The following is a 23,174-nucleotide window of genomic DNA, read 5'->3' as shown; positions in this document are numbered from 1 at the left end:
AGACAATATAACATACATCCATAAACGTGGACGCATGTGAAAAAGTGCAATATATTTATCTGTACAGTAATCTATATTTATTTATATATATTTATTTATTTTATATATATATTTATATATTATTTATATATATGTATTTATTTATATAGGCACCTTATTGCTTTTTTATCCTGCACTACCATGAGCTTATGTAACAAAATTTCGTTCTTATCTGTGCTGTAAAGTTCAAATTTGAATGACAATAAAAAGGAAGTCTAAGTCTAAGTCTAATTCAACACAACGGGGAAAAACAGCTTAGTTAGTCGGCTTACTGTAAGGGAACAGATGGTTATGTTATAGCAGGTTGTGCAGGCTTATGAAGGCAGGTCCTCTGATCAGTGACAGGTGCGCTGATTGCTGACGATTGATTGCAGATGCTTGCTCGGCGCACTCCCGGAGGTGCGCTCAGCGCAGCGCACGCATGAATGCGCACTGAGGTGCGCTCGGGTCGTGACATTTTGTGAGATAAAAACTAAGTGAAATATCTGCTTGTCGTCTTTATTTATGATTACAAAGCAAGTTGTACATAAAAAAAAAATCTAATAATCAAATGGATATGCATTTCGATTAATCATGATTAATCAGAGGGTATTACCCATGTGTGTAATGTCAAATCATTTTAAAAAGCGGCCCTCTGAAAGCAGCCATTACTGCAATGTGGCCCTCAATGAAAATGAGTTTGACACACCTGAACTAAAGTGTAGAAAAAAAAATCCAGACAATTTAAAATGACACTTACAAATGCATAAAATATTAAAACAATGTAATGCGCTTTTATTGCAAATGTCCCCCAAAAATCACCTGTTTGGTAATTTCTATTCAGAAATACATTCATTTACATTTGTAGATTTTCCTATTACCGTATTTTTCGGACTATAAGTGGCAGTTTTTTTCATAATTTGGCCGGGCTCCAGTGCGACTTATATATGTTTTTTTCCTTTTTTATTATGCATTTTCGGCAGGTGCGACTTATACTCCGAAAAATACGGTACATATTAGTTGTATCTGTTACCATTAGGAATTGTTTAGATTAAATTATGTAAATGTGATATTGCATTTCATTTTATTTCCTGACAGATTCCCGGCCTGCATTGCGTACGGCAGTTGCTTTATGTTTAATGATTCATTCTAGATTATAGATGGCCACAGCTGAACCTTTAAGGACAGGGAGGTGTGGCGCACGTCCTATGCCGGCCCCTGCTTACGTCGCACCCATGCGTCGCTCTTAAATGAGCCAATTGCCTCGTCGGCTGTCAGAAGACAGGCGAGTCAACGACACGTTGGCCTACCCCGGTACTCCTCCACAATGTACACGGACAAGTTGGACAAAAGGCAAACTATTGAACTGAGGAAGAAGCATATCGGGTAAGGTTTAATATACTTGTAATCTCTTGCAAAAACCTGTCTAACCACATTGCATACACGCTTGTGTGTGCGCTTGTGTGCATTGATACAGGCCTTCATGCGAGATCTTCTTCACTGATGACCCCATTAAGATAGTGCGAGCCAGGGGTCAGTACATGTATGACGAGAGGGGCCAACGCTACCTGGACTGTATCAACAATGTGGCCCATGGTAAACACACACACACTCCATATAGGATTTGAGTAAAGCTTGCCCTGACAGATAACTATAACTTAACCCACAATGTAATACAAAAATAATTAGAATAAATTGGATTTTTTAATGATTATGATTGTCCACTGTTTGTAAAGTACTAACGGGCCAATATATATGTTCCTAATCAATCACCTGAGCGTCTCCAATCTCTCTCATAATCTTCAACCTCCTGATGAGACATTATTGCACAGGATATCGACTATAATGCCGTACTGGTCGAGCAGGATTCGGTGCTGTGTTATGTAACCATTGCACTGACATTAGCCTAGGCTATTCAATTGGTGGTGCGGGGGTTACATTTGGCCCAGAGTTCAGTTCAAAACTTGGGAGAGACTAAAAAATGTTTGCAGCAAAATATAAATATGATGAAACACTAGCGTGCTCTCCTTGTATGGAGGAACTAAACACATGTTAAACTTAGCTGTTGGCTACCTCTCTTTGTTTATAAGGTATATTTTTCTGCTGGATCTACTCTCTATTTTATGTTGCCTCTATTTTATGTTGCCCTTTTTTTTTTTTGCTGCAGCTGTTACATATACTGTAATATTGTACATGGTAATTGGGATGTGTTATGTATTGTATATATTATATAAAAATGTGTATATATAATATAGTATATTGTATATAATATTTATAGTATATATATTGTATATAATTTTATATAATCTATTATATAGATTATATAAAAAATATAATATAATATAGTAGAGATGTCCGATAATATCGGCCTGCCAATAAATGTGTTAAAATGGGAAATTATCGGTATCGTTTTTTTTTTTGGTTTTTTTGGGGGGTTTTTTGTATTTATTAAATCAACATAAAAAACACAAGATACACTTACAATTAGTGCACCAACCCAAAAAACCTCCCTCCCCCATTTACACTCATTCACACAAAAGGGTTGTTTCTTTCTGTTATTAATATTCTGGTTCCTACATTATATATCAATATATATCAATACAGTCTGCAAGGGATACAGTCCGTAAGCACACATGATTGTGCGTGCTGCTGGTCCACTAATAGTACTAACCTTTAACAGTTAAATTTACTCATTTTCATTAATTACTAGTTTCTAGGTAACTGTTTTTTTATTGTTTTACTTTCTTTTTTTATTCAAGAACATTTTTTTAATTTATTGATCTTATTTTATTAATTTTTTTAAAAAGTACCTTATCTTCACCATACCCGTTTGTCCAAATTAGGCATAATAATGTGTTAATTCCACGACTGTATATATCGGTTGATATCGGTATCGGTTGATATCGGTATCGGTAATTAAAGAGTTGGACAATATCGGAATATCGGTAAAAAGCCATTATCGGACATCCCTATAATATAGTAATATAATAGTTATATACTGCATATATTTAATATGTAAATATTACATATATGTTATATTTTACATTAGGTCAGAAAAAACACAGAGGCTATATCATCCCTACAAGCCTGTTTCGCAGGTTTCCCTGCTCGTCAGGGGATTTTATTCCGCTCTACCCCGGTATTGAGCACTGTATAACGGATAAACCACAGAAACCTTGACTATATGTTATATTTTATATTGCGACTATGGTACATATTTAGTCTACTTTATACCATCTGTTTTCGCCCTCTTTTTGCATTATCCTTTCCATCCTTTGTAACAGATCTACTGTGTGGAACAATTTCCCTTGTGGATCAATAAAGTTTGTCTAAGTCTAAGTCTAACTCCTAAAGGCCAACCTAAAGGACACTTCGTTTTTGCATAACGGTGCAATTTTTTCTAAAATGTGTGTCAGATTTCCACTGCGGACGACGCTGGGTCTCAAAATAAATAAAAAGAGAAATACAAATTTAAAAAAATTAAATTTCCACTGCGGAGGACGCTGGTTCTTAAAATAAATAAAAAGAGAAATAAAAAAAATCTCTCTCTTTTTCTAATTTTTTAATTTTTTATTTCTCTTTTTTATTTTTTATCTTATTTTTTAATTGTATTTTTTTAGTTAAAAAAATAAATAAATACATAAATAAAAAGAGAAATACAAAATTAAAAAAGAGAGAGAAATTCGGCCTCCAGTTCTTTAGCTTTCTGGAACAATTTAGTTGAATATCCCTGCTCTAAGGGACAATTGGTAGAAAATGGATGGATGGATCCCTGTTCTGCTTTTAAAAAAACAGCCAGTCCTGCTGCTGTTTCAACCTTTATGTTGTACGTGGTATGGTGTTGAGACGATATGACAAAACATTTGAGCAAGTGTTGACTTGGAAACGCTGACATGTTAAATACAAGATGAGTGAGTATGAGTCACAATGGAGGTGACTTCACTAAACATGAGTATGATCTAACAGCGACATGTTATAAACAAGTCATATTTGTAACGGCATTCTTTCCACAGTTTTAAAGCTCACACTCTAATTAGTGGCACAGAGGAAAGGGGCAGACAAAAATATGTATTGACGCTGTGTTTCGCTTTCAAAATAAAGGCCTTTTTAAAAAAAAAAGATTAATCAATCCAACAAAATAATACACAATGATACCATAATAATAAAATTCCAATTCCAAAACCAAACCCGGCCCGGCTACATTCAGAACTGCAATAAACAGAGCAGTTGAGAGGACACACAAACATGACACAAAACAAACCAAAAGTAGTCAAACAAAAAGCAATAATATCAACAATAGTATCAATATTAATAAGAATTCCAACATTGCAGTGATTAGAAATCCCTCATTGACATTATCATTAGACATTTACAAAAATAAAAAAAAGAACAATAGTGTCACAGTGGCTTACACTTGCATCGCATCTCATAAGCTTGACAACACATTGTGTCCAATATTTTCCACAAAGATAAAAGAAGTCATATTTTTGGTTCATTTAATAGTTAAAACAAATTTCAATAATGGATCCCATATTCCAATATATGACTCATTATTATCTAAACTAAATGCAACAAAAAATAAATAAATAAAATAAAAGCATGAGATTTCAAAATGAAATATTGTTTTACTCCGCTGCCTCAATTTTGGGTGGGATGAATGCAATTTTCTCCAATATTATGCAACATCATGCATAATCTAAGTTAGTTACGGTCTTCTTGGTGCATCATACATACCCTTTTTCTGGGAAAAGGTGAGTCATTTGGCTTTTCAGTTTTAGTTTATTTCGAACATGCATACGATACAATGTAATGCATCACACAATTCCAGTTGTTTCATTACAGCCAGTGTTGGGACTAACGCGTTACAAAGTAACGCGTTACGGTAACGCCGTTAGATTCGGCGGTAACTAGTAATCTAACGCGTTATTTTTTTATATTCAGTAATTCAGTTACCGTTACTACATGATGCGTTACTGCGTTATTTTACGTTACTTTTTTTGTAGTATAAAGTGTGTTTTATCGGAGGGCTGCTGTGTCATCGTTCTGATTCTTCTTGTGTCACAAGCCGGAGAAGAGAGAGAGACACGCGCTCTGTGTGTGAGTGTGAGTGTGTGGAGGGAGGAGAGGGGGGAGGGGGGCGTGTCTGATCATGGCGGAGCCAGAAGTCGAGTTTGCTAACATGGAGATATTTTCACTACTTTTCTTTTGTCGAGCACAAAGAAAATAACAATTTAGTTAAATGTAAATTGTGCTTTGGATCAAAGATCCCATCTACTGCCCAAAACAGCAATTCAAATCTGCTGAAACAAGCTACATAGCAACATGCTTCGACGAAGCTAGTAAAGAGAGACAGAGACTCCAATGACACTTCACCACGTAAGGATTAACTCTGCCTCTGCTCATCTTTCAGAACTGAAGGTACACACACTCTGTCAATCATAAAGAGGGATGCTAGTGGGCCAGGCCAATCTTTCCTTATCTCTAAACTAAAACTGGGGAAATGTGTAGAGTGTTCTGGGCTTCAGACATGATTTTGTGTCAGAATTTCTTGAGGAAAAAATGCCTGGTTAGGCTTTGTGTATGTAGTGTGTGCCTTTCTTGCTTTACAGCTATGCTGTTATTATGCTGTTTGTTACTTATGTATGTTATGTTGCAGCTATTTAAAATAGTTTTGTCAATTTGTTCTGGCCAGAAACAAATTGGCCTTTGTAACATATCTTTGTCTTTGTGTGTTGTATGTCGACCACATTGCTTAGCAGAGTTCAGTGATACAAATGTATGTCAAGTTGATCAACAGATTGTATTATTCTCCAGTGCAATAACAGTACTGTAATAAAGGCTAAAAGGGCATTAATTGGAGCTTTAAAAAAAGAAGAAAAAAAGAAGTAACTAAATAGTTACTTTTCACAGTAACGCATTACTTTTTGGTGTAAGTAACTGAGTTAGTAACTGAGTTACTTTTGAAATGAAGTAACTGGTAACTATAACTAGTTACTGTTTTTCAGTAACCAACCCAACACTGATTACAGCACGTCCGAAAAGGAGTAGGAAGAAGCAGAGTTTATTTACTCCTACCTCTTTTCATACTATAGCAATTTTATCCAATTTTCTTGTTCTCTGTAACATAATAGTGAACAACTAAATAATAGATAAATAATATACCATAGTAAGCAAACAAATATTAAATACATAAATAATATTTGTCTCAATAAAAAAATGTTTTTAAAAAGGGTTCAATATGTTCATCATAATTCTTGTTCTGTGTACTTTGTGAACACTTGTAGTTTGAACCGTCTCTTAAACGGTGCTTTGTTTGATTTCTTTGGTTAATCCATTCCTTAATTTAATTCAACATACTGATATACTAAAGGTTTTAAGTGTTGTACGTGCATACAAATGTTTTTAAATTTGATTTTCCTCTTAGGTTATATTTCTCCTCTGTTGTTGAGAAGAATTGTTGTACATTCTTGGGTAGCAGGTTATAGTTTTACGGTCTTCTTGGTGCATCATACACGTCAAAATGACTCCTTTTTTCTGGAAAAAGTGAGTCATTTGGCTTTTTATGCAAGAAAAAAAAAGACTTGAAATGCTTGGATTTGTTTTGTATATTTATATTCAAACAACAACATTGTTACTGTTGGTTCATTATATGCGTAAAACGACTGCCATTGTTCCTTTAAATGCGCTCAAAATTGAGCTATTATGAAAAAACCCATAAAAAATCACTTGTAATTGTATGAAATTCATATGCATGTTTTCTGGTGTATAATATGCGTAATAAGTTGATTATATCTTAAAGGGTGGTTGTATTATATTAACTAAACGACAAACAGACACAATTCTAATCTGTTTGGCTCTAAACCAGGGGTGTCAAACTCATTTTAGCTCAGGGGCCGCATGGGCAGGGCGTACTATTAAAATCATGGCATTCAAACTAAAAAGTAAAGACAACTTCACATTGTTTTCTTTATCTTACTTTGGCCAAAAATAGAACAAACACATTCTGAAAATATTACAATAAAAATATAGAAACAAATACCGGCAGTGGTAAAGTTTAGATCCATGAAGGAAAGAAGAAAGGGAATGAATGTTTATAACTGAATAAATGTACAAAAATGTGTTTACTTTCTTATCATTTTTTTCAAATGAATTAAGTAATGTTTATGACAACCTTTTTCCAAAACACAATATAGAATGTGAGATATAACAAGATAATGCATACATTTATCATTTGTTTTCAAAATGATTCCAAAAATGTGGCACCCCAAAACTTTGGGAACCCATTTTTATGACTTGATGGGGTCCCTGGGACCACATTTTGAAAATTCCTAGCGCCAACACTGATGGAGTATTGATGCATGCAAAACAGCAGCTGGCCGGTTCTGATACTAATCAAATATCATAGATAATAGATAAATAATAATAGATCATTCATTCTGGCCCGCGGGCCTTGATTTAAACATCACTGCTCTAAACGCAGTACAATGGATTTGAAAGGAAACAAACGAGATGTGTTTAAACAGACTTTCATCTTTAATTTGAGGATATTTATATCCAAATCTTGTGAACGGTGAAGAATGTATGGCTTGCACATGTGCCTCGCACTTTAAGGGACCGAAGGTTCAGTTTTGTCTCCAGCAAATTAAATGCATTCTCAATCTGAATCAGGTCAGGATATTGACTTGGCCATTGCAAAACATTCCACTTCTGCCTATTCCATTTCAGACTATATGTGTAAAAAAAAGTATTCGCTTTATCTGTTAAATGTTTAAATGTCTCAATAAATGAAGCTTGAAAACTTAACTGGTTGCTCTTTATTGTCCATCTGCACTGTGAAGAACGGTCCAATGAGTTCCTAAGTATTTGGATAATAATACCAGAGAAACTTCAGAATGTGTCAGCCGTCACATTGTCAATAAATACAAAGGGAGTAGTTCCACTGGCAGCCAAACGAGCCCACGCCATGATACTTTTTCAATCTGACCTGCAACCGCATAATTACCCCATTGTTGGATGAATAAAGTCTATCCTACGTTTTTGAACATCAACAGTTCATTGCCGTCTTCATAGTCTTCTCTTCTCACCACTCTGGTACAAGTTGATCTTTGTCTCATCGCTCCCTGCGATGTTGTTTCAGAACTGTAAAGGTTGTTTACAGAGGTTTGGTGTACTCTGTTTCTGAGGCCCACCAATGGTTTACATGATGGAGGAGTGTGGTTCTAGACCTACTTGTGTGTAAAGTGCCTTCAAATAACTGTTGTTGTGATTTGGGCGCCATATAGATCAAATTGAACTGAATCTTATGACGAACTTTCTTTTACAACTCGGGGGAAGTCTTCTCCTGATTGTTAAAGGGGAACATTATCACCAGACCTATGTAAGCGTCAATATAAACCTTGATGTTGCAGAAAAAAGACCATATATTTTTTTAACCGATTTCCGAGCTCTAAATGGGTGAATTTTGGCGAATTAAACGCCTTTCTATTATTCGCTCTCGGAGCGATGACGTCACAACGTGACGTCACATCGGGAAGCAATCCGCCATTTTCTCACTTTCGTCGGTGTGTTGTCGGAGGGTGTAACAACACGAACAGGGACGGATTCAAGTTGCACCAGTGGCCCAAAGATGCGAAAGTGGCAAGAAATTGGACGAAATTTGTTCAAAAAACGAGGGTGTGGGGAAAGCCAACGAAATGGTCAGTCGTTTGTTCCGCACACTTTACCGACGAAAGCTATGCTACGACAGAGATGGCAAGAATGTGTGGATATCCTGCAACACTCAAAGCAGATGCATTTCCAACGATAAAGACCCTAACTTCCCTGTCCTGCTGACATCAACTCCAAAACTGGACAGATCAGCTTTCAGGAAAAGAGAGCGGATGAGGGCATGTCTACAGAATATAGGGAATAAGCGGTAAAAAATGGATGGATGGATTATACATAAACTGTGTTTACCAATAATTTAGCTTAAAAACATTAATTTTTTTCAATCATTCGAGTACATTCGGGTAGTCTTGTGTTATGCAGTATTTTGTGTCTATTTAGGTATGGTTAACCTGAGTGCTGAAATCGTGGAAAAATATATGTTCTTAGCGCGCCTGAAATGGGCTGTCTGTATTCTCAAAGTGCATGTTGTTGCCAAATGTATTTCATATTCTGTAAACCTAGTTCATAGTTGTTAGTTTCCTTTAATGCCAAACAAACATACCAATCGTTGGTTAGAAGGCGATCGCCGAATTCGTCCTCACTTTCTCCCGTGTCGCTGGCTGTTGTGTCGTTTTCGTCGTTTTCGCTTGCATACGGTTCAAACCGATATGGCTCAATAGCTTCAGTTTCTTCTTCAATTTCGTTTTCGCTACCTGCCTCCACACTACAACCATCCGTTTCAATACATGCGTAATTTGCTGAATCGCTTAAGCCGCTGAAATCCGAGTCTGAATCCGAGCTAATGTCGCTATAATTTGCTGTTCTATGCGCCATGTTTGTTTGTATTGGCATCACTGTGTGACGTCACAGGAAAATGGACGGGTGTATATAACGATGGTTAAAATCAGGCACTTTGAAGCTTTTTTTAGGGATATTGCGTGATGGGTAACATTTTGAAAAAAACTTCGAAAAATAAAATAAGCCACTGGGAACTGATTTTTAATGGTTTTAACCCTTCTGAAATTCTGACAATGTTCCCCTTTAACTTTGACCAACACACACCAACCTCCAGGAAGACGTTCTCGATCTGGACAAGTCTTGTGAATGTCTATGGATGTTCTTTATCATCCTGGTCATTGTATTCTCAGGGCATTCAATCGATTGCAACTGGACTGTTTCTTTTGTCTTCGACGACATTTTGCCTCTCATCCAAGTAGGATTCATCAGATCATGCTCATAGACTTAGATTGGTCAGATCTAGATCAGGATCTAGCAGCTGGTGCCAAACCACCAACTATTTATACTCCAACACAAAGAGGACGTTTCTAGTGATGGTTCCGCCCTATTGTAGTGAAAAAACAACTGTGGAGATACAAAAGAGCAACCCCTCTGTCAATGCCAACGACAAAAAGGTCAAGATATTAGGATATTGTGGGGCAAAACAATCACTGTGGAAGGACCGCTAGCATCCCCAAATCGGTCTTTAGTCTGGAATCACACCATGTTAGAAGTGGTCTACATGTAGAACATCATTCCTGTGGTCTACATGTAGAATATCGTTCCTGTGGTCTACATGTAGAACATCGTTCCTGTGGTCTACATGAAGAACTGTGGTTTACATGTAGAACATCGTTCCTGTGGTCTACATGTAGAACATCGTTCCTGTGGTCTATATTTTGTAGAACATCATTCCTGTGACCAGAACATTTGTAACTCTTGTTATTTGTTGGGAATATTTTAGGGAAGGTGTTGCATGTGGGAGATAGGTGGGTTCTTAGACCATCTCCTCTGTTCAGGGATGGTTTTTCAACCCTGACGTAGATGTCTCTCACTCCCATTTCGAACCATCTGTCCTCCCTGTTCAGTATCTGTACATTTTTGCCCTCAAAAGAGTGCCGTTTCTCCTTGAGGGGAAATAATTATTCAGTCATCCACCACAGCTGTTTTCTGTGGTCTTCTGGGTCTGTTGGTGTTGCTGAGCTTATCCTTGTGTTTTTTGTTTTGGTTTTTTGAAGAATGTTCCAAACAGTTGGTTTGGCCATACATATGTTTTTGCTTTCTCTCTGATGGCTTTGTTGCGATTTTGGAAAATAGTTTTTCTGATTACTTTTTTTCATACAAATGTACATGACATTGAAATTGCATCACTATATATTACTTATATATTTTTTTTAAACAACGGTAACACTTTAGTATGGGGAACACATATTCACCATTAATTAGTTGCTTATTAACATGCAAATTAGTAACATATTGGCTCTTAATTAGTCAATATTAAGTACTTATTAATGCCTTATTCTGCATGGCCTTATTATACAACCAGTAAGCCATTAACTAAGAGTCTTCCCTCAATAACCTCAGAATTATTGCTTATTAGTAACCCTAACCCTAACCCTTATATGTTCCCCTAGTGTCCAAATAACTCTAAATTAAGTCTTTGTTACTTAATTAAAGAAATGTTGACTTTTGTTGTTGTTGTTGAATAAAAAGAAGAAAAACACATTCTTTAACCTTAATATAAATACATATTATAAATTGAGTGACAAGTATTTAACAGTTTAACACATACATGTTTGAAAAGGGCAGCACGGGTTGTGCGTGTGCCTTACAATAAAAAGGTCCTGGGTTCGATCCTGTGTGGAGTTTGCATGTTCTCCCCGTGACTGCGTGGGTTCCCTCCCGGTACTCCGGCTTCCTCCCACCTCCAAAGACATGCACCTGGGGATAGGTTGACAATCAACTAACTAACTAATTGGTCCCTAGTGTGTGAATGTGAGTGTGAATGTTGTCTGTCTATCTGTGTTGTCCCTGCGATGAGGTGGCGACTTGTCCAGGGTGTACTCCGCCTTCTGCCCGAATGTAGCTGGGATAGGTTCCAGCGACCCGGAAAGGGACAAGCAGTAGAGAATGGATGTCTGGATATTTGAAAAGGTGTTAATGTGAGGGGTGGTGGTAGATATTTGGACAAACAACTCGTTAACACTAACATACAAACTGTAGATGTACTCGCATGTTTTTGAATTGAACATTCCGAATGCAAATGTAACGCCACCGCAGTGTACATATCTAAAGTAGAACTAGGGCTATCTATAATAAATATAAGGTTACGAGGAATTTGGCTGTGGTCTACTTCGCTAGCTGTCATAACTCGTAGACCTTGGCACACTTAAAGCACTTGGCACACATAACTAGTCAGACATGATTTTATCTTGTCAATCAACGCTCTAAAGGCAGACTCCCATCTCGCAGGCCACTGTACACCAAAATGTAGTCAGGGATTCAAACAGACTTTGGGACTGTCTCTTATGTAGGTTTTGGCCCTCTGTTTGGGTGGATAGTACCCAACAATGAGTGGCTTTAGAGGCTTGGCAATCACAAGGCTCTTTTCTACCAAAAGTCTGAACTTTTGGTTCCTGGAACATTTAGTTCCAGGAACTATATGTTCCGGTGGAAGTGTGCGGTTTGTGTTTCCATTGCATTTCACAGTTCAGGGTAGTTGATACAAATCAAGCTGATGACGCATGGAGGAGTGGTTTAGCATATTTCTACCCTGATGCCATGTAAATAAACAGACAATATTAGGTGACAGTTCTTTTACTAAAAAGCCAATAAATGAAATTCCAAGCAATAATGTACAACGTGTACTGAATTGTTCATAAAAAAACAAGTCAGGCTTTTGCCCGCAATGTCCAACAGTCAGAAAGTCGTCCCCTCGGTAAATGATGAATAGCAATAAATAAATATTAAATGTCAATGTTTATCTCACGCCGACAACACAAACACATTGGCTTTAGCGTTAGCTTGTTAGCATTAGCATTCAGTTCACTCGGGTCGAAGCTAATATCTACACAAATGACGTGTCCATGACTACTTTTACAACATGTGATAAAGTAAATAGTTAACATTTGATGTAATTTACCTTTGTTACACTGGTGTGCGGCCTTCTTTATTTCCACATTTCTCCAACAAAGTCAGAGTAGTAAGCAGCTGCGGTCGTTATACTTCATACCACTCTGTAAATACATCTAAAAGAGTCTGACCACTTTTCGTAGCTTCGCGTGTTACAAATTAAGCTTATCAAAATGTATAAACAGCAGTAAACTGCATATCGTTTAAAGACTGCGATTGAGTAAAAACACTGCATGGATCAGCGGTTTTTTTGGCACAAAGACGCCCCACAAAAGTTCCAGCAACTCGAAAGAGACTTTCGTTCTTCTTTGTCTTCATTGTCACGTTTATTGGACTAGAAATACACTAGAAAGAAGAAAGAAGCGCGTTGTCTAGCATTCTGTAAATGACGGGGCTGTGTTTGAAACATTTCAGGAGAGCCCCCAACTGTGTTTAACCAATCAGCGCTCCACAGTTCAGCGCGCCCCCGAAAAGGTTCCGGGTACCTTCTGAAAGTCCCACATAGCTGGCAGAAACTCCAAAAGGTTCCTGAAGAACTAAATCTATCCGGGTAGTTTTTTAATTGCCCGGATAAATGGTAGAATTCCTGTAAAAGTTCCTGCGGTGGAAAAGGGCCTCTTGAGTAGCCCTCTGCAAAACACATCTAATAACCTGCAAAGCCCAAGAATCATTTTACCAATTTTGGCCAAGATTTTCGAGCTGGGAGATTATCAGGGCCAGTATGAACTCTATGGGCATCAAACATTTGACCAAGGTACATGCCAAACCAAAATTCCCACTTTTCAAGTGACAACTTTAGGCCGTAGTCCTTCAGACGATGCAACAATTAAATTAATCTTTTTTCATGGTCTTCGAGTGTCTCGGAAAACAATATCAAATCATCAAAAAAGTACCAGCACTTTACTAAGATGCAGGTCTCCAACACACTTTTACATCAAACTTGTGCTTCCTTGTTTTGTGTTTATTTCCTATCAGTGCTCTTATTTTGATTTCCATTTTCTGCATGTCTTTGCTGAGTGCTGTTTTCCCCTCACCTGCTTTTGATTGGCAGCCAGGCCACACCTGGTGTTAATCAGCAGGCTTCTATTTATGCCTACCTCGCCTGCTCCTTAGCGCTCGAGGATTTTGCTTATGTTAAAGAACCGTGCACGCACGACTGCTTCCTTCTCTGTGTTGTATATTAAAATCCTTTTACCTGATCATGGCTCTCCTGGTTCCTGCACCTTGGGGTCACTACTACGGCAGCCAAGCGAGTTCCTGACCATACTTGCCAACCCTCCCGGATTTTCCGGGAGACTCCCGAAATTCAGCGCCTCTCCCGAAAACCTCCCGGGACAAATTTTCTCCCGAAAATCTCCCGAAATTCAGGCGGAGCTGGAAGCCACGCCCCATCCAGCTCCATGCGGACCTGAGTGACGTGTCAACAGCCTGTATTCACGTCCGCTTTCCCACAATATAAACAGCGTGCCTGCCCAAACACGTTATAACTGTAGAATGATCGAGGGCGAGTTCTTGGTTTCTTATGTGGGTTTATTGTTAGGCAGTTTCATTAACGTCCTCCCAGCGCGGTAACAACACACAACAGCAGTCATGTTTTATTCTACCGTAAAGCAGTTCGTCTGCCGTAAACAGCAATATTGTTGTAATATATTGAGTTGGATGCAATAACCAGGCGAGGTGATGAAGTACGTCTCTTTACTGTAGACTTCAGAACAGACTCACACACTTGACGTCAGGTGCGCAACACCACGTAAATCGTTGGCCAACCAAAAAGTAACCCCAGTACGCTATAGCCAACATTCACCAGGAGATGGCAACAGACAAACATAGATCACTCTATTACATTCCTCCCCTTTGAGAAATGTAGAAGTTACTCAAAATAAATAAACAACCCAACCAAAAAATGCAGCAGCTCAATTAAAAAACTGTACTTAAGCCACATTCTTTTCTTTTTTTTTTAGTACTGAACTCTTAACCCTCATTTGTAAACAATAACATGCTTATTATACAAACAGTATTTGTGCACCTTTAACACAGATTTGTATACTGTCTTCAGAGATTCAGTTTTTTTGGTGGTACTCGAAACCTTTCTGGGTACAGCATGGTTAGAAAAATAGTGACAGAGAATAGAACAAGGATGGACAATTCAACCCTTAACTCAACAATGAGTAGATGAGTGTTATGTGTGTGTATTTGTGTAAATAAATGAACACTGAAATTCAAGTATTTATTTTATATATATATATATATATATATATGAAATACTTGACTTGGTGAATTCTAGCTGTAAATATACTCCTCCCCTCTTAGCCACGCCTCCGACCACGCCCCCCCACCTCCCGAAATCGGAGGTCTCAAGGTTGGCAAGTATGTTCCTGACACAAACATTGGAAACTACTTGGTGGTGTTGGTCACTCCTTGTGGCATTCGGTTGAACTCATAGACATGTGAAAACTATCTTGGTTTATCGTCCAACATTTGTATCTGATAATTGCCGGACTCCAGGTCCATCACAGAACCACCATCCATCCATCCATCCATTTTCTACCGCTTATTCCCTTTGGGGTTGCGGGGGGCGCTGGAGCCTATCTCAGCTACAATCGGGCGTAAGGCGGGGTACACCCTGGACAAGTCGCAACCTCATCGCAGGGCCAACACAGATAGACAACATTCACACTCACATCCACACACTAGGGCCAATTTAGTGTTGCCAATCAACTTATCCCCAGGTGCATGTCTTTGGAAGTGGGAGGAAGCCGGAGTACCCGGAGGGAACCCACGCAGTCACAAGGAGGACATGCAAACTCCACACAGAAAGATCCCGAGCCCGGGATTGAACCCAAGACTACTCAGGACCTTCGTATTGTGAGGCAGATGCACTAACCCCTCTGCCACCGTGAAGCCCCAGAACCACCAGTGTCTCCTTAATAATAAGCATAGCCTAAGCATCTTTAATTGTGCGAGCATTCAGTTTTTGGTAATCGAAGTCTAATCTTTCCTTTGTATTTTTTCATCAATACCACTGATGAAGCAAAGGTTCTTTCAGACTCCATCCATAAGTGTCAGGCTTGTCACTGACAGTTTGGTTATGTTTTAGTTTTTCCTCTGTGTTTGTTTTATTTTCTGTCAGCGCTATTATATTTGTTCAGTTTCTTGGTTGTCTCCCTGAGCGATGTTTCCCCTCAGATGCGGCTGATTGGCACCTGGCCACACCTGGTGTCAATCAGCCGGCTGCTATTTAGACCTGTCCAGTCAGTGCTGGAGTATTGTCGCTGTCGCTGTATGCTGTGGACTCTGGTTCACAGCTTGCTGTCTCCAGTTTTCCCTGGTTCCTCGTCTCTTGTGAACTGTTCCCTGGTTCCTGATTCTTGTTCCTGTTTGCTGTTTTCCTGGTTCCTGCATTTTTGGACATTAAATCATGTTTTCCTGCACCAAGCCTGCCATCTCTACATCTTGGGGTTCATCCACCACCAACACTTGACAATAAGCTCCCTTTGAAGGACTTACATCAAGCAAGCATATATGGTGTTTTAAAGCGGTTAAGTCACCACCTGTTTCTAATGGAATTAATCGATTGAGTCGATGAATAGTTGCAGGCCTAATTGTGACAGCTCTTGAGAGTTGACAAACAGATTCCAAATACAAATAGCACAATTGAAATTAACTCTAGAACGTATGGTCCTTGTAAACAATGAGGGAATAACACACCTGGCCATGGAACAGCTGAAAAATCCACCGTTCACCTAAATTGGATGTAAACAGTAAAGCGCCACATTTCACTGTGATGCATTGTAATGTTTGTAAAGTAGTAATTAATTCGATTAACAGTGTTTTGAAAAGAATATAAGTTTTGTAAGAGCCATGCTCGGTCTTCCCCAACTTTTTACCATTGTTTGTGATTTCTGCATGTGTTTGTTCCACTAGTGGGTCACTGCCACCCGGATGTGGTGAAGGCCGGCGCAGAGCAGATGGAAGTGCTCAACACCAACTCACGCTTCTTGCATGACAACTTGGTGCTCTACGCCCAGAAGCTGCAGGCCACGCTACCAGAGGAGCTGTCTGTCTTTTACTTTGTCAACTCTGGGTAAGGCGTGGTCCGTTGTTTTCACAACCGAAATAGCAACGCTCTGTAAAGTCACCTAACTGGCACTTTAAGGCAAAATTCTGCATTCCAGAACACTTGGAAAGGGAGACATCTGCAACCTCCGACTAGGAGTAGTGCATAAAAATTCAGTGCAACTCTTTCACCTTGGTTATTTCCCATTAGTCCGGGAAATACCATTAATCCAGCAAGCTTCAGGGCAATTGGCGTAACCGGACAGGATTCCTAGAATGCCAAACTGACTTTTCTTTCATGTTGGTACCTGTTTTATGTGTATTTGGAAGCCCTATAAGTCCTGGAAATTTTAGATCAAACCATTGTATTAAAGGGGAACATTATCACAATTTCAGAAGGGTTAAAACCATTAAAAATCAGTTCCCAGTGGCTTATTTTATTTTTCGAAGTTTTTTTCAAAATTTTACCCATCACGCAATATCCCTAAAAAAAGCTTCAAAGTGCCTGATTTTAACCATCGTTATATACACCCGTCCATTTTCCTGTGACTTCACATAGTGATGCCGATACAAACAAACATGGCGGATAGAACAGCATGTTTATAGCGACATTAGCTCGGATTCAGACTCGGATTTCAGCGGCTTAAGCGATTCAACAGATTACGCATGTATTGAAACGGATGGTTGTAGTGTGGAGGCAGGTAGCGAAAACGAAATTGAAGAAGAAACTGAAGCTATTGAGCCATATCGGTTTGAACCGTATGCAAGTGAAACCGACGAAAACGACACGACAGCCAGCGACACGGGAGAAAGCGAGGACGAATTCGGCGATCGCCTTCTAACCAACGATTGGTATGTGTTTGTTTGGCATTAAAGGAAACTAACAACTATGAACTAGGTTTACAGCATATGAAATACATTTGGCAACAACATGCACGTTGAGAGTGCAGACAGCCCAGTTTTCATCAATTAATATATTCTGTAAACATACCCTCATCCGCTCTCTTTTCCTGGGGGTCTGGCGGCAGATTTCTTTGACTTTATCATTGGAAATGCATCTGCTTTGAGTGTCGCAGGATATCCACACATTCTTGCCATCTCTGTCGTAGCATAGCTTTCGTCGGTAAAGTGTGCGGAACAAACGTCCAATTTCTTGCCACTTTCGCATCTTTGGGCCACTGGTGCAACTTGAATCCGTCCCTGTTCGTGTTGTTACACCCTCCGACAACACACCGACGAGGCATGATGTCTCCAAAGTACGGAAAACAGTCGAAAAAACGGAAAATAACAGAGCTTATTTGACTCGGTGTTTGTAATGTGTTTGAGAAAATGGCGAATTGCTTCCCGATGTGACGTCACGTTGTGACGTCATCGCTCCGAGAGCGAATAATAGAAAGGCGTTTAATTCGGCAAAATTCACCCATTTAGAGTTCGGAAATCGGTTAAAAAAATATATGGTCTTTTTTCTGCAACATCAGGGTATATATTGACGCTTACATAGGTCTGGTGATAATGTTCCCCTTTAACAACGATATTACATTAACAATATACAAAACTCAAAACCAGTAAAGTTGGCACGTTGTGTAATTCGTAAATAAAAACAGAATACAATGATTTGCAAATGCTTTTCAACTTATATTCAATTGAACAGACTGCAAAGACAAGATATTTAATGTTCAAACTGAGAAACTTATTTTTATTTTTTCAAATAACCATTAACTTAGAATTTAATGGCAGCAACACATTGCAAAAAAGTTGGCACAGGGGCATTTTTACCACTGTGTTACATGGCCTTTCCTTTTAACAACACTCAATAAACGTTTGGAAACTGAGGAGACCATTTTTTGAAGCTTTTCAGGTGGAATTCTTTCCCATTCTTGCTTGATGTACAGCTTAAGTTGTTCAACAGTCCGGGGTCTCCATTGTGGTATTTTAGGCTTCATAATGCGCCACACATTTTCAATGGGAGACAGGTCTGGACTACAGGCAGGCCAGTCTAGTACCCGCACTCTTTTACTATGACGCCACACTGTTCTAACACGCGGCTTGGCATTGTCTTGCTGAAATAAGCAGGGGCGTCCATGATAACGTTGCTTGGATGGCAAAATATTAAAGTTAAAGTATAAAGTATAACGTACCAATGGTTGTCACACACACACTAGTGTTACTCCAAAACCTGTATGTACCTTTCAGAATTAATGGTGCCTTCACAGATGTGTAAGTTACCCATGCCTTGGGCACTAATACACCCCCATACCATCACAGATGCTGGCTTTTCAACTTTGCGCCTATAACAATCCGGATGGTTCTTTTCCTCTTTGGTCCAGAGGACACTACGTCCACAGTGGACTCGTCAGACCCCAGAACACTTTTCCACTTTGCATCAGTTCATCTTAGATGAGCTCGGGCCCAGCGAAGCCAGCGGTGTTTCTGGGTGTTGTTGATAAATGGCTTTTACTTTGCATAGTAGAGTTTTAACTTGCACTTACAGATGTAGCGACAAACTATAGTTACTGACAGTGGTTTTCTGAAGTGTTCCTGAGCCCTTGTGGTGATATTCTTTACACACTGATGTCGCTTTTTGATGCAGTACCGCCTGAGGGATCAAAGATCTGTAATATCATCACTTATGTGCAGGGATTTCTCCAGATTCTCTGAACCTTTTGATGATATTTTGGAACGTAGATGGTGAAATCCCTAAATTCCTTGCAATAGCTCGTTGAGAAATGTTGTTCTTCAACTGTTGGACAATTTGCTGACGCATTTGTTCACAAAGTGGTGACCCTCGCCCCATCCTTGTTTGTGAATGACTGAGCATTTCATGGAAGCTGCTTTTATACCCAATCATGGCACCCACCTGTTCCCAATTAGCCTGTTCTCCTGTGGGATGTTCCAAATAAGTGTTTGATGAACATTCCTCAACTTTCTCACTCTTTTTTGCCACTTGTGCCAGCTTTTTTAAACCTTGTATAGCATTCATGAAATTCGAGATGAGCTAATATTTGCAAAAAATAACAAAGTTTTCCAGTTAAAACGTTAAATATATTGTCTTTGCAGTCTATTCAATTGAATATAGGTTGAAAATGATTTGCAAATCATTGTATTTTGTCTGTATTTACTATTTACACAACGTGCCAACTTCACTGGTTTTGGGGTTTGTGTATAAACAATCTTTCCTTCTACCAAACTTGCTCCAAACGGGCCATTTGGAATTGAAAACTTTAGTGACGTATTTTGCCTTAGTTCCATCGCCGAATATCTCAATATATGGTAGAGGTTTAGTCAAAACGCTTTGTCCACCATTTTTATTCAGTTGTGGTCCAAAGTTGTAGTCCTAAATTCCTTATTTCTCTCTATCCTCTTACTGTGGGGCAGACTGGCTCATACGTGCATGCATACTAACATCCTCCTATTTCTAATAACAAGTAGAGTATAGTTCTAACTTAACAGTAGACTCGATATGGGAGCGATGAAAAACTACAACATGGCTGAAGAGAAAGTCAGAAAGCGACTTAAAGATGATCTGTAAAACAAAATCTATGCAAAAATGTGACCAAAACACCACCATTACATGCTATGTAGACCACAAGGAAGTGTTTTAATTGTAGATTTATACTTGAAATGTCTGGGTCATTTTAGATACTTTCTATCTTGATAGGGAGGTGCATATTTATGATTATAATTGTAATTTCTCTGATTTTTTTTTTGATTTTTTTTTTGGCAGAATTTGTTACATCCAAGAGTTTTTAAAAGCTTAAAAACAGGCCAAATTAATCAGGATGCAAACGCAGAATGCATGGTTGTAGACAACCACAATACATCTCTCTGGACAACTGAGCAACTGACATTCATATTACAAATAAATTGGTTTTGGTGTTCATACAAAGTAGTACCGTATTTTCCGGACTATAGGGTGCACCGGATTATAAGGCGCACTGCAGATGAATGGTCTATTTTTGATCTTTTTTCATCTATAAGGCGCACCGGATTATAGACTTAGACTTAGACTTAGACTTCCTTTTTATTGTCATTCAAATTTTAACTTTACAGCACAGATAAGAACGAAATTTCGTTACATAAGCTCATGGTAGTGCAGGATAAAAAAGCAATAAGGTGCATATATGAATAAATAAATATATATATATACATATATATATACTGTAAATATATATATAATATCCATCCATCCATTTTCTACCGCTTATTCCCTTTGGGGTCACGGGGGGCACTGGAGCCTATCTCAGCTACAATCGGGCGGAAGGCAGGGTAATATATATAATAAATAAATATATATAAATATATATAAATAAATAAATAGATTACTGTACAGATAAATATATTGCACTTTTTCACATGCGTCCACGTTTATGGATGTATGTTATATTGTCTTTTTTATTCCAGCGAGTTAATCCATTTTGGGGGGAGTTGACGGGATAATTTAATTATGATGCGTTCAAGAGTCTTACGGCCTGAGGGAAGAAGCTGTTACAGAACCTGGAGGTTCTGCTTCGGAGGCTGTGGAACCTCTTTCTAGAGTCCAGCAGTGAAAACAGTCCTTGGTGGGGGTGGGAGGAGTCTTTGCAGATTTTCTGAGCCCTGGTCAGGCAGCGGCTTTTTGCGATCTCCTGGATAGGAGGAAGAGGAGTCCTGATGATCTTTTCCGCCGTCCTCACCACTCTCTGGAGAGACTTCTAGTCTGAGGCATTGCAGGCTCCAGTCCAGACAGAGATGCTGTTGGTCAGCAGGCTCTATTTTTCAAAATGGAAAACACTTCCTTGTGGTCTACATAACATGTAATGGTGGTTCTTTTAAATGTTGCATAGATTATGTTTTACAGATCATCTTCAAGCCGCTTTCTGACAGTCGCTTCAGGATGCGCCGTCTTGTGGGCGGTCTTATTTACGTGGCTCACCTTCGGCAGCGTCTTCTCCCCGTCATCTTTGTTGTAGCGGTGTAGCGTGCAAGGACAGGGGTGGAATAAGTGTCAAAAGATGGAGCTAACTGTTTTAAAGACATTCAGATTTAATAACGGAGCAGCATCTCCTCATCCGGAAACAACAACACCGGAAATGTGTCTCGTAAAAAAAACGTCCGTCCGTAACTCTAATAACTAAAGTTCCTTGGGTGAATTATGTAAACTCACTACACCGGTATGTTTTAGCGCTGTCATGGCGAGTTTACTGACAGATATAAGTATGAACTTTACACTACTTTATATTAGAAATGGCAACAGCGGAGGATGAATGTCCCATAACAAGAAGATAGAGAAAAAGAAGAAGCTTATCGACTATGCGGTCGGCGTGGACGCGTGTAATTTTTCAGGATTTATGCAGATCCCAAATACAGATCAGCAGGTACCAGAAGGTAAGAAAAGTTGCTTTTGCATAATAATACTGTATGTCTTACCTTATACACACACCATAATAATACTCGTACGTTTAATGCGCCAAAAATCCATCAAGCGGTGCGGCTTCATAGCTTACCAAAGTCGTTCTAAAACATTTTGATAGATTTTTGAGTGATGTGTGTAATGTTCTATATTTTCAATGGAACATTTAAAAGTTTGGTGTTGTTTACCTGAGACCCATCATAGTTCAGGCTACACTTATCTTTTATGTTTGACTGCCATCTACTGGTCACACTTATCATTACACCATGTACCAAAAGAAATAGCTTCAAGGTGGGTAAGCTCAACCAAACGTATTCCTTACATTAGGCGCACCGAGTTATAGGGCGCACTGTCGAGTTTTGAGAACAAAAAGGACTTTTACTATACGATGTATAGTATGAGTTTGTATCCACAAATCACAAGGCCAACCAGAATTGCAAGTCACAATGCTACTCTTATTGACTATCTTTACTAATGTCTTTGATAATAATACAACAAATGGACTGTTAACAACCGACATCAGCGACCATCTGCCAGTTTGTACTATTTATGATGGGAACTACAGGAAGAAGAACATTGACAAAAAGACATTTCAAAGACTGCACAGAGGAAGGAATGATTTCCTTCAAGAAGGATCTGAGGAAACAAATTTGGGACAATGTATACAATGAAGATGATGTAGATGATGCATATGGGAATGTTTTCAGCACTTTTCTAAGACTATGATAAACATTGTCCATGGAAAGAACTTAGTAAGAAGCAAAAGAAAAACAACCAACCATGGATGACAAAAGGACTGAAAAATGCTTGTCTCAAAAACAATACATTATATAGAATATTTATAACACAGAGATCTATAGAGGCAGAAAATAAGTATAAGAAATATAAAGACAAGCTAATTAGCATACTACGAACATGCAGGAAGGAATACTACAGTCAATTATTAAACAAGAACAGAAACAACATGAGGGCAACATGGGGCATCCTAGATTCAAGATTCAAGATTGTTTATTGTCATATGCACAGTTAAACAGACAGTTTGCCGTACACTGAAAATCTTACTTTGCTAGTCCACCCTTCCTAAATAGCATCATTAAATTGGTGCTAAGAAAGATTACCCCAAGTACTTTCTAGATGGGAATACAAAAAATGACTA

The 23,174-nt window shown here is 38.7% G+C and overlaps 1 protein-coding gene across 2 annotated transcripts in view; it reads left to right on the top strand.

Moving 5' to 3' along the window:
- The first annotated feature begins 1,037 nt into the window (after positions 1-1,037).
- Positions 1,038-23,174, top strand: part of etnppl (ethanolamine-phosphate phospho-lyase) — a 41,543-nt gene continuing 19,406 nt past the window's right edge. The window contains exons 1-3 of one of the 2 annotated variants that reach the window (XM_061960957.2): positions 1,038-1,404; positions 1,496-1,614; positions 16,498-16,657. In XM_061960957.2, the coding sequence (XP_061816941.1) occupies positions 1,346-1,404; positions 1,496-1,614; positions 16,498-16,657 (338 nt within the window). In that variant the 5' untranslated portion in view covers positions 1,038-1,345. The remainder of the gene's footprint in view (positions 1,405-1,495; positions 1,615-16,497; positions 16,658-23,174) is intronic. The other variant, XM_061960956.2, reaches the window with a different exon arrangement.

The sequence above is a fragment of the Nerophis lumbriciformis genome, linkage group LG05 (genome assembly GCF_033978685.3).
Source record: "Nerophis lumbriciformis linkage group LG05, RoL_Nlum_v2.1, whole genome shotgun sequence".
Taxonomy (NCBI): Eukaryota; Metazoa; Chordata; class Actinopteri; order Syngnathiformes; family Syngnathidae; genus Nerophis; species Nerophis lumbriciformis.
This window is presented reverse-complemented; position numbering and strand designations above follow the sequence as displayed.